This window comes from Sciurus carolinensis, chromosome 13, assembly GCF_902686445.1.
Source record: "Sciurus carolinensis chromosome 13, mSciCar1.2, whole genome shotgun sequence".
Lineage (NCBI taxonomy): Eukaryota > Metazoa > Chordata > Mammalia > Rodentia > Sciuridae > Sciurus > Sciurus carolinensis.
This window is the reverse complement of record NC_062225.1, coordinates 75,212,666-75,236,556: the sequence shown is the minus strand read 5'-3', so window position 1 is coordinate 75,236,556 and position 23,891 is coordinate 75,212,666. Positions and strand designations below refer to the sequence as shown.

The following is a 23,891-nucleotide window of genomic DNA, read 5'->3' as shown; positions in this document are numbered from 1 at the left end:
ACTTTTTTTTCCATAAGATGCAGGGTTTCTGGTCTGATTTCAAGGTCCTTGATCCATTGTGAGTTGATTTTTGTGCAGGGTGAGAGATAGGGGTCTAGTTTCATTCTGTTGCATGTGGATTTCCAGTTTTCCCAGCACCATTTGTTAAGAGGCTATCTTTTCTCCATTGCATATTTTTGGCACCTTTGTCTAGTATGAGAAAATTGTATTTATTTGGGTTTGTGTCCGTGTCCTCTATTCTGTACCATTGATCTTCCTGTCTATTTTGGTGCTAATACCATGCCGTTGTTGTTACTATTGTTTTGTAGTATAGTTGAAGGTCTGGTATTGGGATATCCCCTGTTTCATTCTTCCTGCTAAGGAAGCTATTCTGGGTTTCTTATTCTTCCAGATGGAATTCCCCATAAATTTAGGAATTGGCTGCCACTTTCAAAAATGAACCTCTTCATTTTTATTGGAATGATACTGAATTTATAGATCAATTTGGGGAGAGCTTGCCTCTTTACAGTACTTCATCTTCCAGTCAGTGTACATGGTATATCTTTCGATTTAATTTTGGTTGACTTCTCAGTAATGTATATGGTTTTATATGTAGAGGTTTTAAACCTTATGTATTTAATCTGGATGTTACTGTACATGGCAGGGATCAGCAGATTTCTATAGAGGGCCATGTATTTTAGGATTTGTGAACCATATGATCTCCATGGCAGTTGCTCAGTTCTGCTGTTACAGCATGAAAGACAGTATGTAAAACAGGTGTGGTGTTAGCCAGTGAACCCTTCTTTACAAAACGAGCAACTAGCTGGGTTTGACCCATAAAATGCGATTTGATGACCCCTGATATATGGCATTATCATTTGGAAGTTTTATTCCTAATGTATTATATAGAAATACATCTGATCTTGTATATGACAACTTCACTAAATCCACATAGCCTAATAGTTTATCTATTTTAGAGAATTTTTACTTTTGGAATTATGTCACATGCAAACAGTAAGTCTTATTTCTTCCTTTCCAATCCTTGAAACTTTTGTTTTTCGTACTTAATTCACTGACTAAGATCTCTTCTATGTTGAATAGAGTCATAGGGTCAGTCTTTTTGCTTTAAATTTGTACCCTTTATCAAATTAAAGAAATATTCTTGTATTTCTAATTTTCTATGAGTTTTAATCTTGATCAAGTCTTGAATTTTATTACTATTTTACTGTACATAATAAGGTGATCCTATGAGTTTGCCCTTTATTAATGTGTAAAATACATTAACTGATATTTGAGAAATCACCTGTACTTTCTTGGAATAAACCTAACTGGTTTGATGTATTATCCTTTTATATAGTACTGAATCTGATATTTGCTAATAGAACTTTTACATCTAAATTCATGACAGAGATTGCCCTCGTTTTTTTCATCAGTTTTTCTGTGATTGTTATCACAGAGCAGGTGGAGACATTTTTCTTCTTTTTCTATTCTCTAGAAGAGTTTATATAAAATTGGTGTTATTTTCCCTTAAAATTTTGTAAAGAATTCCCTGGTGAAGCCCGTTGGGCCTTCTCTGTGGGAAGGCTTTGAATTTCTGATTCAGTTTCACTGATCAGCATACTACTATTGAGATTTCTATTTCTTCTTAGGTCACTTTTGGTAAGTTGTATTTTTCAAAGAATTTGTCCGTTTCATGTAAACTCTCAGATTTGCACAAAACTTTTTTTTTTTTTTTTAACAATTTACTGTCTTGTGAATAAGAAGATCTAATTTTTTACTCTGATATTAGTAATTTGGGCTCATTCTTACTCTCTTTTTCCTTACCCCTGTTATGTTTAATCACTTGTGTGCCTTTTCAGAGAACCAACTTTGTGCTTTGTTAATGTTCTGTGTTTGTTTTTTGTTTTTTGTTTTGTTTTGTTTTTTGTTTTTGCAGTGCTGGGGATCAAACCCAGGGCCTTGTGCTTGCAAGGCAAGCACTCTACCAACTGAGCTATCTCCCCAGCCCTCTGTGTTTTTTTTAGTTTCGTTGACTTATGTGCTCTGCTTCCTCTGGATTTAAATTACTTTATTTTAGCTTCTTAGGATGCATACTTATTGCCTTCTTTTATGTGTATTTAAGATTATAAAGTTTCCTGTTAAACACGACCTTCACTATATACCACAAGTTCTCCTATTTTCATTGTCATTTCAATTCAAGACATTTTTAGTTTTCTATTGTGATATTTTCTTTGGCCTATAAGTTTTAGAAGCATATTGCTTAATTTCCAAAACTTTGGGTATTTGTTAGTTATTTGTTTTAGTTACTGATTTACAGCTTAATTCCACTATGGTGAGAGAATATGACCCATCATATGATCAGTTTTGGTAAATATTTCATGAGCATTAAATATGGATTTTACATTTGTTGGGTACTGTATTTGATATATATCAAATAGATCAAATGTGTTCATCATGTTTAGTTTTTCATTTTTTAAATTATTTTTGTTTTTTTAGATATGATAGTATAGTTTGACATATAATATGTACATGGAGTATAACTTATTCTAATTAGGATCCTGTTTTTGTGTTGAACATGATATGTGGAGTTTCACTTGTGGTATAGTCATATGTGAGCATAGGAAAGGTATATCTAATTCATCCTACTGTCTTTCCTATTCCCACCCCCTCTCCCTTCCCTTCATTCTCCTTTGTCTAATTCAATGAATTTCTATTATTCCCTTCCCCTCTTATTGTGTGTTAGCATCTGCATATCAGAGAGAACTTTCAGTCTTTGTATTTTTGGGATTGACTTATTTCACTTAGCATTATAGTCTCCAGTTCCATCCATTTACAGGCAAATGCCATAATTTCATCCTTCTTTATGACTGAGTAATATTACATTGTGTATATATACCACATTTTCTTTATCCATTCATATCTTGAAGGGTATCTAGTTTGGTTCTATAGTTTGGCTCTTATGAATTGAGCTGCTATACACATTGATGTGGCTGTGTCACTGTAGTATGCTGATTTTAAGCCCTTTGGGTATGTACCAAAGAGTGGGTCAAATGGTGGTTCCATTCCAAGTTTTGTGAGGAATCTCCACATTGCTTTCCAGAATAGTTGCACCAATTTGCATTCCCACCAGCAGTGTATGAATGTGCCTTTTCCCCCACATCCTCACCAACATTTAATGTTACTTATATTTTTTCTTTAATATTTTTAGCTGTAGATGGACACAATATCTTTATTTATTTTTTTATGTGGTGCTGAGAATCAAACCCAGTGCCTCACACATGCTAGGCGAGTGCTCTACCACTGAGCCCAAACCAGCCCATTACTTGTATTCTTGATAATTGCCATTCTGACTGGAGTGATATGAAATCTCAGTGGTTTCAATTTGCATTTCCATAGAGCTAGAGAAGTTGAACATTTTTTCATACATTTGTTGACCATTCGTATTTCTTCTGTCATCATGTTTAAATATTTTACATCCTTACTGATTTACCTATTTTATCAGTTACTGAGATTAGATTTGTTAAAATCTCCCCCTGTGGTTATGGATCTTTTAAATCTTTTTCTTTCTTTTTCTGTATGTTTTAGGTACAAATTTAGGATTGTTATATCTTCCTGATTGAGTTAATCTTTTATTATGAAATGTTCTTATTGTTTTGTTAAATTTTTTGTCTTTAGGTCTTTATAAAATGTTAGTACAACTTTTTTCTTTTTTCACAGGGCTGGGGCTAGAACTCAGGGCCTTATGCAAGCTAGGCGAGCCCTTTACCACCACACCACACCCCCATACAAATAACTTTTTTGGTTAGAGTTTCATCATAAACATGTCTTTCTACTCTCAGTCTTTCAGTGCTCTTATATTTGAAGTATTCCTTTTGGTGGGGGGCAGATAAGAGAAGAATGGAGGAACTTTGTTTTGTGTAGAGGGAAATGAGGGGAGGGGTTGAGGTGGGGGAAGGAAAGAGTGGAATGAGACAGACATTATTACCCTGTGTACATGTATGATTACATGAGTGGTGTGAATCTACATCATGTACAACCATAGAAATGAAATGATGTACCCCATTTGTGTACAATGAATCAAAATGCAGTTTGTAACAATAAAAATAAATAAATTTAGAAAATTGGTTAATTGCAAAAAAAGTATTCCTTATATAATAGTAGCATATAAATATTTTTAATTTAGCCTGTCTTTGTCCTTTTTTTTTTTTTTTTTTTTTTGGTCCAGTATTGGGGATTGAACCCCAGTGCATTCTACCTCTGAGCTACATCCTCAGTCCTTTTTATTTATATTTTATGACAGTATCGCACTGAATTACCCAGGTCAGCCTTCCAAGTAGTTGAGATTACAGACATGCACTACCACACCTGGCCCAGTCTTGTGTCTTTTAATTGGAGTATTTAGTTCATGAACTTTTAATGTAATTACCTACATCTCAGTGTATCAGGTTATTATAATTTTTTGTGCTATTTGTTTTATATAGTCAGTATTCCTTTAGAGTTATACACATAGTTAACCTTTTCAGTACTCTATTACTTCCTGCATTTTCATGTGGGATTATTTTCTTTCACACAAATAGCTCATTTTGGTGCTTTTAGTATAAAATCTGCTGGTATTACATTTTCTATTTTTGTCTGAAATCATCTTTCATTGTATTTTAAAACTTCAAGCATTTTTTTGCTGTGTATAGAGTTAAAGATTGGAAGTTATTTTTGTTAATACTTCAAATATATCACTGTTTCTAGGTCTGATTAGTCTTATTGTTTGAATATATGTCTTTTTATTTCCCTCAGACTTCAAGATTTTCGTTGGTTTTCAGCAGTTTTATATTATAATGTGATGTTAGACATTGTTTTCTTTCTTTATTCTGCTTGATGTTTGTAGAACTTAAATCATTAGTGGACATTTTTCATCTGTTTTGGAAAATTTGGCTATTACCTCATTCTTTTTCTTCTTGGACTTCCATGGTATGGTTGGTTGGTTTTGTTGTTTTCTATGACCTATATGTTTACTGATTTTCCAATCCATTTTTTCTTCATATTTGTTTTAATCAGGTTATGAACATACATCTGTTTCACTTCCCTTATCACTTTTTCTTACTATTTAGTTGGCTTTTACCTCTATTAAATCGCTAATTTTTGTTACTAAACTTTTTGATTCTAGGATTGCCATCTGATTTATATGTAAAATTTTAAAAATTTTGTACACACACACAGATTCTAACTCTTTGGTATGAGTTCTCCATCTTTTAACCTATTTTAATCGCATACCTGATAACTCAGATAGCAGAATTCCTTGAATCTGTTTCTGTTGTCTTTTTCTTATGATTTTCAGTCATCTCTTTCTCTTTTTGGGTATGCCTGGTAATTTTCTTGATTGAGTAAGGAGTATTATATATGGAAAAAATATAGCAGTCTAAGAAGTATTATATTCCTTCAGAGAAAATTTAAGTTTTTTTTTCTTGGCAGGCAGATAACATGTGAATAGATCACCTTGATTTTGTTGAGGTGGTCTAGTTCCCATTTGCCCTCACTCCCAAGATATAGACTTTTTCTAGGGCCCTCAGTTGAAAGTTTGAGAGTGTTTTGGGGACAGGTGTATCAAAACCTCTTTTCCTTGGCAGGGCCTGAACTCCAAACTTTATTCTGTCAAAATCTCTGCTTAACAACTTTTTTTGTGTGTGTAGTTTCTTAGTTCCGAGTCACACATGCACTGATTAGGAATTAGCAAATGCCAGGAGGGCAAATTACACGCAGAATATTGGGTTCCCTTCTCTGTGAAATTTTGACCCGTAGAAAGACCACTTTGGTGACAGTGGTTTCCAATCTTTGCTCTCCCTATACTGAAACTGCTACTCTAGCTTCCTGTCAGGCCATGCACCTTGAGATACAAATAAGCCAGTTGTCTGAAGGGAAAAGCTGCAAGGGAGAGCCAGCTAACTTCAGAGCATTTATCTTTACTCTTCAATCTTGGTTGTTTGGCTTGTTCTCTAATGCCTTCAGTTCATCTTTCAGTTTGCTTGCTTGCTTATTTATATTTGCTATTTTATTCAGCTTGCATAGTTCTCAGAGGGAATTTTAGCCTTATTCCATCTGCTGGGCTATAGCTAGAAGTGCAAGTGTTGGAATCCTGGCATTTGAAATCCTGCAGCCTCACTCAGAACAGCTTTCCTGGCTTTGCCTCTTCATAGCTATCTGTTGTGCCCACCCAGTGCTCATCCTAGATGTTCCTCACACCCTCCCCTGCCCCCCACAGTCTTCTTCATTTCCACCCAAACTCGAATTGTTCTTTGGCTTGTAGTTTCTACTCTTCTAGGACACCATGACCCACAGATTCTACTTCTGTGAATTCACAGCACCAACTGAATGGCCACAAGCAGTATTTAGGTCTTGATGCTTTACATAATAGAAACTACTCTGCATTTTGCTTTTATCCAGTCAGGTCAGGGCAGGGACTTTGTGATAATACCCCTTAGTATCCAGTTTGATTTGCTGCATATCTTGCAGGCTAAAGCATCTTCTGCCAACGTAGAACCTGACCAAACAGTGGAGATCAGTGAGCAAGATGTTTTGGAAAGAAAACAGGAAAACATGAAAGCCATTCTGCAAGCTTATCATTTTACAGGTATAATTTGTCCTGGCCTGATTCATCCTGGGCCCCTGTCGCTCGTGAGTTAGTATGCTACCTGTGTTTTTTGTCCTGGACTACTTCCTGAGAATTTATTTTGTAGTCCCTTCCTGCCATCATAAACACACATACAAAGTTGGCATATTGTTCATAGGCATGTTTACCTGTAAGATAGGTTTCTTTGTGCAGACTGAGCCCGTTCATTTTAGCAGGCATCATGTGCCAGACCCTACATTTGAACTTTTTTTTTTTTCACTTTTGGCCTGCTTTGTGCTATTGGTCATACAATAATTTGAATTCCTCATCTCTCTATTTTAGCATAGATGGGGATTTATTCTTCCAACTATGCTACAAGAGGATTGTGGGAAGTACGGGATTAACATGAATTATTTGACACTGGGGGAAAAGAAAGGTAAAGGGTAGGGATATAGCTCAGTGGCAGAGCTCTTGCCTAGCATGTTCAGGGTCCTGGGTTCTTTTCCTAGTATCATTAAAAAAAAAATTTTTTTTTTTTTAAATTTAAAAAAATTTTCCTGAATAGTTTGGTATTTAGTGTGTCTTTTTCTTTCTTTCTTTCTTTCTTTTTTTTTTTTTTTTGTGGTACAGGAGATTTAACTTGGGGCACTGAGTGCCCAGGCTGGCCTTGAACTTACAATTCTCCTGCCTGAGTCTTCCCAGTTGCTGGGATTATAGGCATGAACCCTCACACCTGGCTCAGGTGTCTTTTCCTTCCCACTCTCTTTTTTTTTTTTAAATATTTTTTTAGATGATGAATATTTTATTCATTTATTTATATGTAGTGCTGAGAATTAAACCCAGTGCCTTGCACATGCTAGGCAAGTTCTTTACTACTGAGCCACAACTCCAGCCCCTCCTTCCCAGTCTTCTGTGGTTTTAACAGTTCAGTCTTAATAATGATCTAGAATCAAGGGGAGGAGCCGTTGATACTCAAGAAGCATTCAGGCACATATGCCAGGCTATGCAAGCTACCAGTGTGCTTATATGAATAAGGTACTACCTTTGCCAGCATTTGTTGATTGGTATCATCTTACTGTTTGTTTCAGGGCTCAGTGGAAAAGTAACCAGCCGCGGAGTCTGTGTCTGTATCAGCACTGCTTTTGAGGGGAACCTACTGGATTCCTATTTTGTGGACCTTGTCATACAGAAGCCGCTCCAAATCCATCACCATTCCATTCCAGGCTTCATTCCTCTTGAAAAAATTGCTGCAAAATACTTACAGACTGATATTCAGCACTTCCTGTTCAGTCTCTGTGAATACCTAAATGCTTATTCTGGGAGGAAGTACCAGGCAGATCAACTTCAGGTATTTTCTAGGATCTTATATACTTTATTTTGTGGACCTGAGATAAAATTAAAAGGAAAACAAAAGGACAACTTCTCTTTTGTATTTTAAATATTTCTTAACTCTGAGCCAGAAGTTTATTCATTATCTTTCTGATACTTCTTAAAAATTTACAATCTATTTTCCACTCCTTTTTTCTTACTCTTTGAAAACTTGGATGATGAAGTGTGAGTCCTGGTTAAGGCACTCTCCTGGTGGTCCTCAAACTTTTATCACAAGGTAGTGAAGCATGCTTGCTGTACTTTTAATTCAACCAGAATTTTCAGAGTACATGACTGAGCCTTGAATATAGATGCCTAATACCATAGAGGACTGCAATCCATCTTCCCCTTGCAAGCTTTCAAGGCTGTCACAGTCTCAGTGAGTTTTTTTGTTTGTTTGTTTTTTAATGACAGGCAACTTACTATTTCTTAGGCTGGTCTCAAACTGTGGGTCTTAAGTGATATTCCTGCCACAGCCTCCTGAGTAGCTGGGACTAACTGTACTTGGCTTCTTTATCTTATATATGTTTTTCATTAGTCTTTTATTTTTTAGGCATTTTTCTGTTCATTTCTTTCTCCGAAATTTAATGAATGGGCTCTCTTTTGGTAGGCATGCTTAAAGCATCACAACCATTGCCTGTGAAGCAGCAATCCTCATACACTTGCTTTGTTCCTCACCTTCATAGAGTGACTTCGCAGCCCTTCTCACTGGGCCCTTGCAGAGAAACCCCCTGTGCAACTTGCTGTCATTTACTTACAAAGTGGATCTGGGGGATCGGTCATTCCCATTTTGTGCCAGATTGCTATATAAAGACCTCACAAGAACTCTTCCAACTGATGTCACCGTTACATATCAAGGTATGAGGAAAGACACCTCATTGAAGAAATATAATATGCTCTGGTTTATTCACATTGAAGCAGGTAAATCAGGTAGACTACATTAAGTGAACCCCTTGAGAATTTTCTTCTGTTTTCATACTATAAATTTACTCAGTAAGACACAAAGAATATTGTTTTTATCATTTTTTCCTTTCTTCTTTGAAAATGGCATATATAATTATCCTAGTTTTCCCCCTCCTTGCCACACCCAACTCAGCCCATGTTCTTATCTTTTCGTTGGAGACCCTCTTGAAGAAAGACTGAATCATAGGGTCATCTATGGTGAATGGAGCCAAAAGACTCCATTCAGTTAAATGTACCATAACAAGTGCATGTGTGCACGAGCGAGCTTCTCTCAGTTAAGTGTGCCATAACAATGTGACATTGACAATGATGAAAAGTTGAGTAAAACGTATTTAGGAGGCAGAAATTGTGAAGGTGCCACAAGTTTCACACCATAGGTGTTATTTCCCTGGGCAGAGTCTGTTTCAAATCCTGGTCTCAATTACATTGGCTTAATAAGGGGCAGACTCTCAGCTCCAAACCAAAAAAAGGTGTCCAGAATAGTGGTAATCCAGGTTGTGATTCCCCTAGTTGCACTCAAATGAGACTGAGAAAATCTCTGTTTTTTAGGAATGGAAACATTGTCCACTGCATGGGAAAAGCAGAGAGCATCTCATGAAACATTGTTCTGTACAGTGCCACTGCATCGAGTGTTTGCTTCATTTTCAAGAGAAGGAGAAAAGCTGGATTTGAGTCTGGCCTCCTAAAATAATGTTTCCATTGGGAGCACATCTGAAGTGAGTGCACTAGTACTGTCCCCAGTCCTGGGTGTGGTCCTAGAACTGAAAACTGAAAGGCTCTGACTCCTTGCTTGGGGACCATCCTTGCCCTAAGAATAGATACCTGCTTCTTCATCAGAATGACAAGAAGCAAATTTGACTCCCATAGGCACTGGAATTTTTAGACAATTCTCCATGGTTGATCACTTGTTATCAGTGCTCAGGATCATCTCTTCTTCTGAGGCATTAATTGATTTAATCTTGTTTTAGTTCCAAATCAGAACTTTTTGTGGGGTAGTAGGACTTATTTTATGAAAGACTAAGGAACATTTCTACCTTTTATGAAACCTTTGAGTAATTTTGCCTCATTTTCCTAAGACTTTGAAAAGAAAAGTATTTTTTTAAACAAGTATCTTTTTTTTACATTTTGGCGGACCTACATGTAAATGTACATTATATGTGGTGCTGAGAATCGAACCCAGTGCCTCACAAATGTTAGGCAAGCACTCTACCACTGAGCCACAACCCCAGGCCCACTAAAAGAAAGTTCTTAGGACACTCCAGATATGGGATAGATCATAGGAAGGGAAGTGTGTTTACTTTGATTTGGAACAGTGGCCACTGTTTTATAATATGATGTGCCAGAGAACTAAAGATAAAATAATTAGGGTTTTGTGCCTAATATCTTGTTTCCTAAAGCATTTTAGTAGAGAGCTTAGTGCATATAGTCATTTTGAGGAAAAATTGTTGGAATCTTACAAATGGAAATGGACCCTCTTTTTTTCATGTCTTCCTTTCCCCTCCTAGAACCTCCAGGCCATGGCTGCACAATCTCACACTCCATCTTCAGGGCCTTTCAGTGTGTTGTTTCTCCCTGTAACCATGTGCTGGTACTTACTTTTCCCTGGCTTAGGGTAGGTGGACAGCTGTGAAAACCCAAGTCTAGCTGATCAGCTTCCTCCTTTCAATTCCTGTCCCTCCTTTGCCCATTTACAGATAATAGGGGTTACTTCCTGAGGCCCACAGTTATATTCATGCTTCGCTCTGAAATGGCCACTTCCTGGATCTCACGAACGTGAGGCACATCCATGTGTGGGAGCTCCAGTGAACACTTGGAAGAGCGCAGCCTGGGCCGACCTTAAAGCAGTTTAAGAATAAAAGGGGCTCAGGTTGTGGCTTGGTGGGAGAGCACTTGCCTAGCCCATGTGAGGCACTGGGCTTAATCCTCAGCACCACATAATAAATAAATAAAGGTATTATGTCCATCTACACTAAAAATTTAAAAAAGAAGAATAAAAGATGTCTCAGTTCAAGTTCTTCTAAGCATTTGGTTGGGCTGCTGAAGCACTTAGTAGGGTGCATTAACAGAATCTCCTCAATGATTCCATTCAAGTTGAGTAAAGCTTTTAATAAAACAGTCTTGTTCTTTATCAATACCTGTAAATTCTCTTAAAGCAGTAGCAAAGGCGACCGTAGCAAGAGCTCAAAAGGCAAGGCAATATTGGAAAGTTTTTAACAGGTTAAAAATATAAATGTAGAAGATCTGTTTATATATTTTTCTTTCAGAAATAACCCCCCTCCCCCTACCAGGTGAAAGGAAATATTGCACTTTCTGCTCTCATGACTAAGGTGATTGGGGGTTCCAGAAGAACCTTTCAAGATTACCAGGCACATCAGGACAAGGACCATTTAACCTAACTGGGACCCTGCGGAGACAATCAGGTCCCACTGGAGCTCTCTTCACAACGAAAGCACTGCCGTCAGGTTCCAACCAGGAGTGGAGCATTCTCCAGCAGTGTCTAGCTCTGCCACGCTCTACTCTTTTTAGCAAAGCTCCTGTACCTGTGCTCCCAGCCCGGGGCAAAGGCAGCTTCGTTCCACCTCTGCTGAATTCTTACTCACAGTGGCCATGGCCTCTCTGGGGGAAGAAGGGCTGAGTTGTAACTGGGGCTCTGGAAGGACTGTTCAGTACTACGCCTAAGACCCCCTACACTGGGGAAGCTACAGGCACACTGAAGAATAGTATGGCCACCCTCAGAGCTGACATATCCACAAACAAATGAAGGCTTAAGATTTTTAAACCTAAAGTCTACGGGAGTGTGCACTTCAACAATTCAGGAACATCAAGATGTGGTCATTGCCCTTTCTGAAGGCCTTTCTTCAGTTCCAAAAAGAAAAAAACCTCTCCCTTCCCATGTGGGCCGTTGTGGGATCAGAGGCCATTCAGGAGTTGTCCACCACCTGATGGGGCAGTGTAACAGAGGAGCCATTGGGGAAGGCAGCTGGCTTATCCTTCCCCTTTAAGAAAAAGGTCAGAAGCTCGCCCTTCCCTTTCACAAAGATGGGACCTCGTCTCACAAAGCGAAAGCCGTACTCTCGGAGGATGACCTGCGTTTCTTCTACGACCTGCATGTGAAGGAGAGAGTAAGAGAGCTTAGGGTTAGGGAGGGAGCCTAGACTGTGCTGGGCTGAGGGACTTGGGTGTTTGGGCTGAAAATGGATCCACACAGTACTATATTTATGTGACCATCAGGTCCCCGTCAGTGCCGAACTTCAATGCTCTACCCCAGACACCCAAGAGGGCCTGAGGTGAGAACCATGGAACTCAGGGTGACTGGTCCAAAGCCCTTCTCCCTCTCAAAGACAGCCTTAGTCCTCTCTCCCAGTAGGACAGCCTCAGGTCACCCATGCAGAAGACTGCAGTCTGGGAACTTTAACTCCCTACTCTACTCCCTGGGCTCCCATTTCATGGGGCTTTTCTGGCAGACTCAGATGACATACCACGAGTGTTGCAGGGGGAGCTGCTTTCAGCACCAGACATCAGTTCACACCGAAGGGTAAGCGCTTCTCAACTTAAACTCAAACCTAAGTGGGGTGAGCACTTTCCTCCCTCTCTTCCCATGCATGATCTTCACCTCACAGCTCTGCCAGCTTCGTGTTCTGGGCCAGTGACTGGAGGCAGTGGTGCAAAGCAGAGCACTCACTGTCCTGCTTTTGTCCTGTTCCCTGCATCTGAGCATGCTGAACATACCTGAATGTTGCCCATGACCCCTGTGGACTCCATCCTGCTGGCCACATTGACTGTGTTGCCCCATATATCGTAGTGTGGTTTCCGGGCTCCAATGACCCCAGCCAGAACCCCTCCTTTGTTCATGCCTGGAGCAGGAGACATAAAGTTCAGCACAGCCACATGCCAAGCTTGGCATTATCCTCCCTCAGAAGCTACCAACTCCTCTTTTATAAAAATTTTCACCTGACCCCCACCACAAAGCTCCTGATTTTGTAATACTTTGTATTTATTGAAGTCATCCCTGAGCTACTTGAAGGCAGAAACTATGTCTCCTATTCATCCTGTCCTCACTAAGTCTATGCAGATATTGGCTACCCCAGTACACTGATTTAATCAGTGCAATACTGTCCAGCTTTTAACATACCTAGTACTTCAGGCTTTGCAACTTCATCCAGGAGACCCCCTCTAGGGAATTGGCAAGTGACATTAACCCCTTTCAAAAGGCAATCTGCTCTGAGGAGGAAAGTCCTTAGCAGGCCCAGAAATACCTTCAAAGTTCAGACAACAGACCCACTTCCTGGCTAGGTCATAAGGAATGCTAGATTATGAGAGTGTGCCATGAGGCCAGGTCTAGCTCAGCCATTTCATCATTCGGTTTTCAGTTTGGAGACTGGACTAAAGATGCTCCAAATCCTCTCCAGGTCTGTGAGTGTGTGACCTCCCCACCCTAACTGCCTTTCATTTTCCTGAGCCTCTGATCTTTTCCTGCTGATGTCCCTAGCACCAGACGGCCAAGGCAGGTGGCCCAGACCCCTTACCTATGCGCAGCATGAAGTTGTTGAAGGACTGGTTGTTGATGTTTGTAAGTGTATCCTTCATGGCTAGTGCAAAGTCAGCCAGGTCAGCCAGGTGCTGCCAGCGCTCCTTGTCTGACTTTTCCTCCTGTGTCAAGCAGTGGTGAAAGAATTAGGAGCCACCCAGGCACTCACCAGAGCAGCCTGCTCTCCTGCTTCCTTCCTGTAGCGGCATTTGCAGGGGAAGGGGTCTCTACATCTACTTGGTGGTCTTTCCTTCCTCCTGGAGTCTGCTGCAGCATATTGCTGTAATAAGAGTTCACATAGGTCCCTCTAGCAGGTTTAGGACAAAGACTGGCCATGGTGATGGGGAAGACAGGCTCTACCCAACTCAGCTACTTCCTGTCTGTCAGGTACTTGATCACGATGCAGGTCTCCATGCCCTAAGCCTGGTCTTCAGGTTTTTGTGTAGTTACTTTTGTTTGGATTCCTCAACTAGATTTTAAGCACTTGAGGGTGATGACCCACCTTCAACCTGCTTCATCAGACTTATCCAGAAATTGAGTACTGACATAGTTGTAAAGGTAGAACAGGACCATGTTTTAAGAACAGTGTTTGACACCTGGGTTCCACAAGTCTGTATTAACTTAGCAGAGAGCAGATAGCAGCCAATGAGTTCTCAGGTCTTCCTCTTTAAGTTTTCATTGTTACAGAATTGCATAGAAGGCTCCTGCTCCCCACTTATAAAAGTATGAATCCTGAAGGGGGCATGGTCACAGTGTGCACAAACCACCTCAGGCCTACACTGGAACAGTAGGGAAGATTGTGTATGTTGTTTCTTGGCTTTCTCAATAAATTTTCTTTTATATCTGCACTGCACGTGCAATGTGTGTCTGGGAGCCCTTTGTACAACACTACTCAGTAACTTCTTATTTCCCACATGCTGGGTCTCCTTTCCCCAGGTAGAAGCCTTTGTCTCCTCTCTACATAGTTACCTACCTAACAAGTTTAGTTACCTTATTGGAGCTGGAAAAGCCATTAGTGTTGACATCTGGGGTGACTCCTGAAGCTGCCATATACGTGCTGCCAATGGTTTTGATCTTGGTGATGACCCGGAATTTGGGATTGTCGAGGAGCTGAGGCCAGGGTTAAGGAAAAAGAATTATCAGTAAAGTCAAGGGAGATGAATGAGCCAACTAACAGACTTTCCCATTTACAAGGAACCACAAAGCATCCAGGAGATGCCAACCTGCTCCATGGTCCTTAGCAAACTACCTAACTTTCTGAGCCCCAGTTTCCACAACCTTAACACTGAGAGAAAATTACCAGTCTCCTGGGGTATTTGAACATGTATATAAAAGCAACTTCCCTGGTATACAAGTTACTCAATAAATGTTTACCGAATCTGAGTGTGAGGGTAGGGGGGATTGGGGCCTCAGGATCTTTGGGTAGTCCTTATTTTTTGAACTTGCAGGTGATTTCTCAGGCTCCCACCTTACCCCTCAGACCCAGCAATTCCAGACAGCTGCAGAAGTTCTTATGGGGCTTGTCTGGGAAAATGTAGCCAGGCTAGGGTAAATCACTTCTCATTGATTTCTGTCCTGGGATGGGTTAGCTCTGACTGAAGGGGGCAGGAAGGAACTCACTGAGTCGAAATCGGAGATGATCTCGTTGAGGAAGCGCAGACACTCAATGCCACCATTATTGATGCTCTCTTCAGTGTAGAAGTCAGCAAAGTTGGGTAGGGAGGCGAACATGACTCCAATCTCATCATAAGACTGGCTGTATAACTCCTAAAAGGAGGCAGGGCCCATGAGCTCAAAGGATGGCTGCTCAATGGGGTGATGTGCTGGGGAACTGAATCTGTCTTCCCACACAGTGCACACTCAACTTTTGAACTCAGATATCTCTCTTGATTATCCCAGCTTGGTTGGAAAATAGCTCATCACAACTTTGAATAAATGAAAAATAACTTTCCTGGCTCCTGTAACAGCCCAGCTTTGAGAAAGAGGGTTTCGTGGAAATGGGAACCACTCTGTTTTCAGATCACATCAACAGAAAGCAGGACTCTGGCCAGGCCTCGTCTTCTCAAATGGGGCCTCAGAGATGTGATCTAAAGGAGCGGTGTCTATAGCAGTGCCCTTTAAAAGAGACCTAGGGAATTCTTTTCTGCTAATATTGTTGCTGAGCCCCAAACCATCATGAGAAGACCTGGACCCAGAGGAGCTCCCTGGAAGGAAGAGCAGATGAAGGTAAATGCCTCATGGGTCCAGCCTCCAGACCATGCCCTCACCTCATCTCTCTTCTTGGAACCCAGGAAATGGCGTGCAACATGCTCAGGCAACATGTTGGTGACCAAGGCTTCGTTCCAGCGTCGCATCTCATAGACACGTTCCTTTTGGTCATGGACTTCAATCTTCCACAGGAACAGCGTCCTCGCCAGCTTTTCCACCTACAGACACAGACACAGGCAAGGTATGTGCTCTGAAAGCTACCTAGGTGATGGAAAGATAAAGAATGGGGACCTTGGTGGAGGGGATCCTCTTAGAAAAATGAAGGAAGATGGCTAAGTGGCAAAGGAAGTAGATCCTGAGAGGATTCACATAATCAAAAAGACTGTCCCACAGCTGAAGCATGGATCCTGGCCTCTGATTACAGCTGAGAGCCAAGAAGCCTTCTGTATGTGCGGGGCCTCCTGGGACCTAATTTTAGCTGCTGGTCTATATTGGGTAGGTAGAGTGGGGCATTGCAGGGAATCTTCCAGCTCAGGGTGGAGTCCCCACTTCCAATAGGTTCATTTGGCTGAGATGTAACTTGGAAAGTAGTTCTTTTCCTGGCAAACTACTGGCAGCACCTGAGCTAACGTGCATTCCTTGTATGGATATTTCCCTGCCCTCTCTGTCTCCCTTCTTTTTTTTTTTTTCTTCCTATTAACCTAAAACTTCATCAGATCCCTTCTCTTCTGGCTGTGGACAAGTACATTAGTGACACCCTCCTCCCCCACCACATGCCAGGTGAATAGAGAGACTGAGTCCAGGCCTAGGGAATAGACATTATCCAGGCCTTTGTGTCAGCACCTCCCCCCTCCCCCAACCCTCATGCTTCCTTTAACCTCCTGGAGGAGGTCAGAAGGGGAGGTGAAGAACAGATCTCCTTTATTACTGAGGAAGAAACCAGAACATGGAGAATGCAGTGGCCTGCAAGGGCCACAGGTAATGTTGGATCTAGGAATCTGGGTTCTAGGATCCTGGAACTGCTTTTTGGGAGGCTCTGGTGGGCTTGGGCCAAGAGGACAGGAGGGTGTGTAGGCACTCACGTGGCGGGAGAAGTAGTAAAAGCTCAGCATCATGATGAACATCATCACTGTCATTGAGTACTTAGAAGGCACCAGCGGCAGCCTGCCAGGCATACAGAATACAACTGAAAGAGCGCCCATGCTGCCCTCCTGGAAGGAACTTTTAATTCCCTCCAACTGGGTTTTGTTGTTTCTTGTCACCCTGGGCCTTGGAAGTTTTCCCCACGCCTATGTTCCTTCACATGAAGTCCTTACCTCCTGAAAGCAGAACTTTCCTAGGCCATTGGGCTTCTATCTAACAGCCAGCCAGGGCCTGGCCACACAGGGTATTTACATCAGCGCTGCTTCCAAGATGCTTAACTGCTACAACACCTTACTGATCACAGAAGGCCTTACAACATGTAGTAGTCCACAGAAGGAACTCCTATAGGACTTCACAGCAATGGGACCAGGGCACAATCTTACCATGGCTTTTTCTAACTTTCACCCATGTTTTTGTGTGGAGCTATGTAGTTAATTTCTATTACTGTATGATATTTTACTGTATGAAGATACACCACAATTTATGTGCCTTTGAAAGGGTGAAATTCAGGGTACTAGCTTCGTGTATTCCCTGTCTCTAGAAGGGCCATAGATGCAGAGACCAAGTGGGGAAACACAGTAGCACTTACCTGTCAGTGCCATTAAGCCCAGGTGTAGAAAATACCTGCATTTTCTCTAAGGCCACCATAGGAAAGCTGTGGGACAGATAATAGCACATTCAGGCTGCATCTGGGTACAAGAGACTGATGTCCAACTAAACACTGAGGTATCCCAGTCTTCACTCAAGATGGAAAGGACCTGTCCCCAGATCATAGCCAGCCAGTGACATGTCTGAGAAACCACAAACCCTGGTTCCCATAAGTCTCTGATGGGCCCCAGAGGCAGAATGCCACCTCCATGCAGGCCCATGACCTTGGAATGTAGACAGGGTAGAAGGAGACCATGCAGATCCCTAATCAGGCTTCATCTTACTCATGTTCCTGAAAGCGTTTGTGGTCGTATTCATCAAAGATGGGGCACCAGGCATAGAGGTTGATGGCGGCCACCGCACCCGTGACGAGCAGCATGAGTGTGAGCTTCACCATATGGCTGACCTGCACCAGCATGATGGTGGCGATGAGGGATAGCACGGCGATGTAGTTGTAATACTTGGGGTTCTCCAGGCAGCCTCCCTCCAGCTCCGTCCCTGCAGTTCCATTGTAGGGTCCGGTGTAGTACTGGAGACAGCTGAGCTAGAGGCCAGGACGGAAGGGAACAGCAGACACTGTTAGAGAGGCTGTGCCATGGCAATGACCACTCAGCTGCCTCCTGCACTTCCCTCAGAAACACTGAGAAGGATGGGGGAGCCATACAGGGACTAATACAAAAGCAGTGTTTGCTGAGAGCCTTACCATTATCTCATTTGATGTTCAGAAAAATTCATTTGTGTTTTTAGTACTGTCCCTATTGAGCAGAAGGCTTAAGGGCTGGACTGGGCCAGAGCTGCATAATTAGCAAGCAATAAAGTGAACCAGGAGCCAGGTCCTTAGGTTTCCAATCCAGCATGTTCTTCAGATCACACTGCCACTGCAGGAAGGACTATGGGCCAGTCAGCCTCCACTACTGCTTCCTACGGTGGCAGCAAATCTGCCCAAACTGCCCTCTGGGAGCTCACTACCTTCACTGGATCCATTGCTGTGCAGATGTGATCAATAGAAAGTATATCAATCAACTGGAGTGAAAAAAAAAAAAAAAAAAAAGATTGTGTGTATAACTTCCAGCTCGTCTGGCTTTGGCAAGGTCTTGGCATATAATTCTAGCACATGCAGAATTATCACCACTAACCCATTTTTTTACCCCTCCAAGGGGTGAACTCCAGATGTTCTGCAGGGCATTCATAACCCTGTTAAAACCAGCCTCAGGTGTGTTCTGACATGTAAGAGGTCAAGTCAAGGGCTTTTCCCTGTGTGGTAGGCACTGCAGCTCATGGGCATGGTCAGCTCTGCATGTAACTAACCAGACTTCTGATTGACGGTTTCAGCCCTAGAGCTGTTTCACTTACACTACTGCCAGAATAAGTCTCCATGCTGATTTCATTCCTATACTTAAAGTTGTTAAAATCCAGCAAATAATATGACAGCATGATACTTGAAGAAAGGACTTTTTTAAGAGAGTGCATATGGTACTACCACAAATGGAGGAAACTGTGACGACTGACGAGAGAACATCATGATAGCTCTAAGCACTCAATGCTCAATAAATGCCTAGTGGCTCTAAATCAATAGATCTGAGTTTCCAACTCTGTCCCTTCTTCCTAGGAAAGCATCTGGCTGCCTGCTCACAGAACCTCCAGCTTCTCTATGAACTGAGGAGAACAGAAGATGTTTTGTCTTCTAGCCATCTGGGCCCTGTGAAGCTTGCTGTTCCTACTGTCCCACCTTTCTAGGAAGTTCTGGCCATGTTCAGAAAGTAAACAGGAGCTCCTTTGGTGAAACAGGTTTACCTCCCTGGCCCAGATGGATACTTGACACTAGCCACAATGTAAGGAATGCTTCAGGTGTACAGAAGGCATGTGTGTCTGCACTCCCTAAACAAAGAGACATGAAGGAAGGAAACTTGGAAGTGGGATTTAAAACTGCTTTAATTCTTGGACTCTTGACTATGTCACTGACTGGCTGTGGATGAAAGTCAGTGAATCTTTCTGAGCCTTAGTACTTTCATATGAAACTGTAGATACTGATGTTCTTAACTCAGGACTAGATTCATGGAACTGGGCTCAGACTCTGAGAGAGAAGATCTGCAAGGAAACACGTTAGTCTCAGGTTCCCTGGGCAACAGCAGAGGACCCATTCATCTGGCTGGAGTAATCAGTTTAGGAACTTAAATGCCACTCTGAATCTATGTCTGCTTGCAGAGGAATGGACCAACAGACTGCTTGTGCAGCTAGTACAGAAGCCCTTCTCCACTGGGAACTGATTTCCCCTTCAACAAGGACAGAGGAGCTCACCATGTCTACAACGTTTGCCATAACCAGAATGAAGATGGCTAACATGGCCCAGGTGTTCCTGGCCCAGCGGGTCCGGTCGATCCAAGTTGAGAAGGCCACAAGCTTCTTAGGAAAGGCCTAGAAGGAATGGAATTTCAAGGGTCATGAGCCTTTGACAGCCCTTTGTCCAGCAGACATGACTGCTGATGACTCTGATTGCTCCCATACTTTGCCCCTAGGAACCTAAAAAGTGCCTTGCCACTGTGTCACCCAAAAACTGACAGAGTAAGGCCACGCTGAGGAGACAGTGCAGGAGTCTAGCCGATCTGTCAGTCCTCCAGGTGTGTGTGCAACTCTATGGCCTCCAGTTGCAGCCCTTGGCAGAACAGAAATGCTGACCATCAAGGAGGCTTGGACAACACTGACAGCACTGTTCATTCTCCGTCTCCAAGAGGACAAAACAGGGCAGGGGACAACTTTCAGGACCAGCCTTCTGCCTAACCATCTACCCAGCCTTTCCTAGGTCAATACACCTAAATCCCTCAGGTTACCTGTCAAGCCATCTGTCAGATTTCTATAAAACACTACTTTTCTCTTGTCATTCTGATCAAACACTGCCTAGCACCCCTGTACCTGTAGGAGAAAGTCTTAATCCCTTTAGTCTGGCTCCTAAAGTTCTTCATAGTCAAAGCCAACCCACCTTCGAGCTGGGCCTGCATTGCTTTTCTACCCAGGTTCCCCTTTATCCAGACTGCCTTACTGGGGTGCTGTCACATATAGCACCATGGCCCATCGGAGTCCAGCCCAGAGGGTATGTTCAGCCAACAGTGACGGATGAATGAGTAAGGGAGTGAGTGGATAAATGCCAGAACCATCCCAACAAAAGACAATTAAAATTTGACAGGAAACATAGATCCTTAATATGCAGTTTCATAGGGAGTGCACTCACTTCCAGAAGCTTCCAAGTCCAACAGACAATGCCTCTTACCCGGGGGAAGATGGCAGCCATTGAGCAGATGGTCAAGATCAGGAGCAGAATCTCCCCAACCACAAAGGTCACATAGTTTGTCATCAGCCTACAGCAGAGAAATGATGATTAGAATAGGGTGAGATTGGGTGAGGAGCTCAAGAGTACAGAGAAAAGCATGGTACAAGTTAAATGTGACACCAGAGAATTGCTGCTGCTGCTGCTGCTGCTACTACTCTACTGAACAAAACGAGAGGCCCTGGGTAGTGCAGTACCAACTGAGTACAGGGCCTGGGAACATGCCACCTCCCCAGTTGTCCCCTGGACATTTCCCAGAGAGAGGGGAGAGTCACAGATACCCTGGACATAGCCCAATAAAAACTTGGGAAGGGATTCTTAGGAATGAGCGTCTGCCATGTAACTATGATACACAGTTCAGAACTGCTGAGGGTGGCAACGTCTGGCAGATCCCTTGACTCCTCAGAGCCTCAGTGGACAAGTTCCTTCCACATCCACTTCATCCCATTCACTCTGAGAAATCTGCTGTCTCTCAATCCTTCACACCCATTCCCATTTCACCCCTTCACAGAGAGTGGAGAGCCTCAGAAACTTCATGTAGCTAAATCCAGTGGCCAGTTTGAGGTCATCTCATAACTCCTCCTCGAAACATTCTCACTTGGTTTGCAGGATCTTTTCACTTTCTGCTGGTTCTTTATGTCTTCCTACCTCTACACGCAGTTACGCCACCTGACTCGGACTTTGACCCACTTCTCTTTCCACCTACACTCTCCCTTGGTGATTTCGTCAAGTCTCATGCTCTCAATGCGCCCTGTGTGGAGTTGACTCCCAAGTTGGCATCTCCACCAGTATCTCCCAGTTCCCAGATTACAACTCCGCTGCCTATGGATACCTATGTTTGAGATATCTGTATGCATCTCAAACTTAACATGGCCAAAACCAAATTCCTGATCTTTGCCTGTCCAGTGTTCCTTTTCCTATGTTGTCCATCTTGGTTAATGGCAACTCCATTCTGCCAGGTGCTGGTCAGCAACCTTGGAGGCATCATTCACTGTTTCATACCTCACAACCAGTGTCAGCAAATGCTGCCAGCATTGTCTCCAAAATATACCTAGTAGCCATCTCTCCATCAGTAAAAGTCATCCTCTAACTTCAGCCTGGCCTAAGGTGTCATCACATGGCTGAGAGGCTTGCTTGGCCACCACTGCCCTCCCGTACCAGGGGTCGATGAGTATCTCGACCAGGGCAGTGCAGAGGAGGACCACGCAGGAGCAGCTGAAGGCAGCCCCACTCTGCTTTTCCTTCTCCACAGAGTAGCGGATTTCCATCTCCGGGTCCATGAACCGCATGGATAGAAGAAAGGTGTTTCTCTTCTTTACCCTGCAGTGGAAACAAGCCCCGTGAGCCACAATTGCCACATGTGCCACAGCCTACTGGAGTGGGGCTGTATTTCAGATGCCTGGGCTCCTGTACCCACTGAGGGCCTCTTCAGTGGCCACTTACACCTGGGCAGACTCTCGCTCCAGCAGGGCCTCGTTGAGTAGCTGGTTGAGCTCATGCTCATCCTCAGAGGCATCCACCACGCGGTCAGCCAGGTCCTGGAGGCGCAGCCTCCGGCGGGGGTTGGGAAATGAGGGGTTGTCTGCCTGTAAGCCAGAGAGGCAGCATCAGCACAGTGGGAAGATTTGGGAAGGATGAAGGTGGAGGGGGAAGGGAACCAAAGAGGTGGCACTCCTGAGGACCAGTCCCATTAGCTCTAAGCACCATTTTCACAGGAAGTCCCAATGCTGCCATGTTGCTTCATCCTGTTGAACCAAACCCTGTCTGGTCTCTCTAGGCCCCTAGTCTGCTGATGGCAGTGTCGGGGAGCAGCCCCTTGGCACCTATGCAGAGGCCTGGAATTCAAGACAGCACTGTGGGGTGTAGTTCTGGCACATCCTACTGCTGGAAAAGGGGTCACATGAAGCCCTATATGTTGACATCTTTGGGGGCACAAGTGACCTCCAACCCCAGGGCTTAAGAGAGTAGCTAAAGCTCACTTCTGGCTCGTTTGGGAGAGGAGGATGAAAAGGGAACGATGGAAGGGTAAAGAATGTGCTTGTCGCCTGGGGCATCTGCTGCCACCTCATTCCCAGTCACAGAGGAAAGCTATCAACTCCAAAAATACTACTCCAGCTGTGATACACAGCTCAGTCCAAATGACAAGAGTTGGGACAGGTCCGAGAGTGCACCAGGGAGCCAGGGCAAGGACTGTGCTGAGTTTGAACCCACCCTGGGTAATTCCTGGTTCCCCAGTCCCATTTTTCTCCTCTGTAAAAATGACGTGGATGGGTTCTTCAGGTACCATATGCTGGAGCTGAGTGACAATGGCTAATAGTTAGGACATGAAGAGTCACAGGCTGCTAAAGCCATCTCTGTGTGCGCGTCATTGAGTTATATCAATTCTATAAGTCCACTTTTCATCAAGAAAATCACCAATCAGGAAAAGCTGCTGAATATTGGTGCTCAAGGGAAAGCTAGTTATGTGAAGCTTCTCTGATGTTGGACCCAAAGGCCTTGGGAACAACTCTCCTATCTCCTTGCACAGGGAGATCAGCAAACCCACTCAAGAGTCACCTGGGCAAGGCAGATAACCCACCTCCAGTTCACCTTTGTCAGTAGATCTACTCAAGAGACTCTTAGTGCTAAGTATGTTTTTTGGTGCTTTGCAGTACTAGAGATGGACCCCAGGACCCCAGGTGTGCTCAGCAGATGCTGTACCACTGAGCCACATCACCAACCCCTGAGAAGCACCTTGGCAGTGGGCAGTTCTGGATCATCTCCCAAGACATGCCCATCCTCTGGGTTAACACACTAGTCCTTACTTGTGTGGCTTTGGAAATGTCCATCTATGCACGGCATTTGTGGGTCTGACCTAGTCAGAGGGGTAAGTCAGGCCTACAAGTCTCATTCCAAAACAGTCTCAGATCCTGTAGAACCTTCCATGGATGTCTTTGCTGATCTCAAACCTATAGGATTCTGGGCTTTCTGACTACACAAGGTCTCACAGGCACATGCCTCTTTGGAACTTACCACCTCTGCCTCATGTAACTGATGAGGAGACAGTTACATTGTCTGAATGGTGACTGCTAAAAAGGAGCTGCATCCAGGCTGGTGACAAAGCCTCCCACTTCAGCATGTGCCTCCCTCCG

General features: G+C 43.2%; 2 protein-coding genes across 9 annotated transcripts in view; one reads left to right on the top strand and one right to left on the bottom strand.

The window, feature by feature from the left end:
- The window catches only part of Cenpo (centromere protein O), a 33,432-nt gene that overhangs the window by 6,567 nt on the left and 2,974 nt on the right, over positions 1-23,891 (top strand). For 2 of the 6 annotated variants that reach the window (XR_007104608.1, XR_007104611.1), the window contains exons 4-10: positions 6,484-6,601; positions 7,669-7,928; positions 8,635-8,806; positions 9,461-9,627; positions 11,176-12,446; positions 15,731-15,888; positions 19,048-22,052. Coding sequence is in view for 1 of the 6 variants with exons in the window: in XM_047522154.1 (XP_047378110.1) it covers positions 6,484-6,601; positions 7,669-7,928; positions 8,635-8,806; positions 9,461-9,597 (687 nt within the window). In the remaining 5 variants the exon portion in view is untranslated. Of the gene's footprint in view, positions 1-6,483; positions 6,602-7,668; positions 7,929-8,634; positions 8,807-9,460; positions 9,628-11,175; positions 14,293-15,730; positions 15,889-19,047; positions 22,054-23,891 lie in introns of those variants that run through there. The other 4 variants (XR_007104610.1, XR_007104609.1, XR_007104612.1 and 1 more) reach the window with 4 other exon arrangements.
- The window catches only part of Adcy3 (adenylate cyclase 3), an 83,208-nt gene continuing 67,850 nt past the window's right edge, over positions 8,534-23,891 (bottom strand). For 2 of the 3 annotated variants that reach the window (XM_047522151.1, XM_047522152.1), the window contains exons 10-22: positions 22,204-22,346; positions 21,919-22,080; positions 20,704-20,791; positions 19,737-19,853; positions 17,723-17,982; positions 17,380-17,445; positions 16,730-16,811; positions 15,707-15,865; positions 15,060-15,206; positions 14,430-14,549; positions 13,438-13,561; positions 12,641-12,765; positions 8,534-12,015 (exon numbers count right to left, since the gene is read on the bottom strand). In XM_047522151.1, the coding sequence (XP_047378107.1) occupies positions 11,833-12,015; positions 12,641-12,765; positions 13,438-13,561; positions 14,430-14,549; positions 15,060-15,206; positions 15,707-15,865; positions 16,730-16,811; positions 17,380-17,445; positions 17,723-17,982; positions 19,737-19,853; positions 20,704-20,791; positions 21,919-22,080; positions 22,204-22,346 (1,776 nt within the window). In that variant the 3' untranslated portion in view covers positions 8,534-11,832. The remainder of the gene's footprint in view (positions 12,016-12,640; positions 12,766-13,437; positions 13,562-14,429; positions 14,550-15,059; positions 15,207-15,706; positions 15,866-16,729; positions 16,812-17,379; positions 17,446-17,722; positions 17,983-19,736; positions 19,854-20,703; positions 20,792-21,918; positions 22,081-22,203; positions 22,347-23,891) is intronic. The other variant, XM_047522153.1, reaches the window with a different exon arrangement.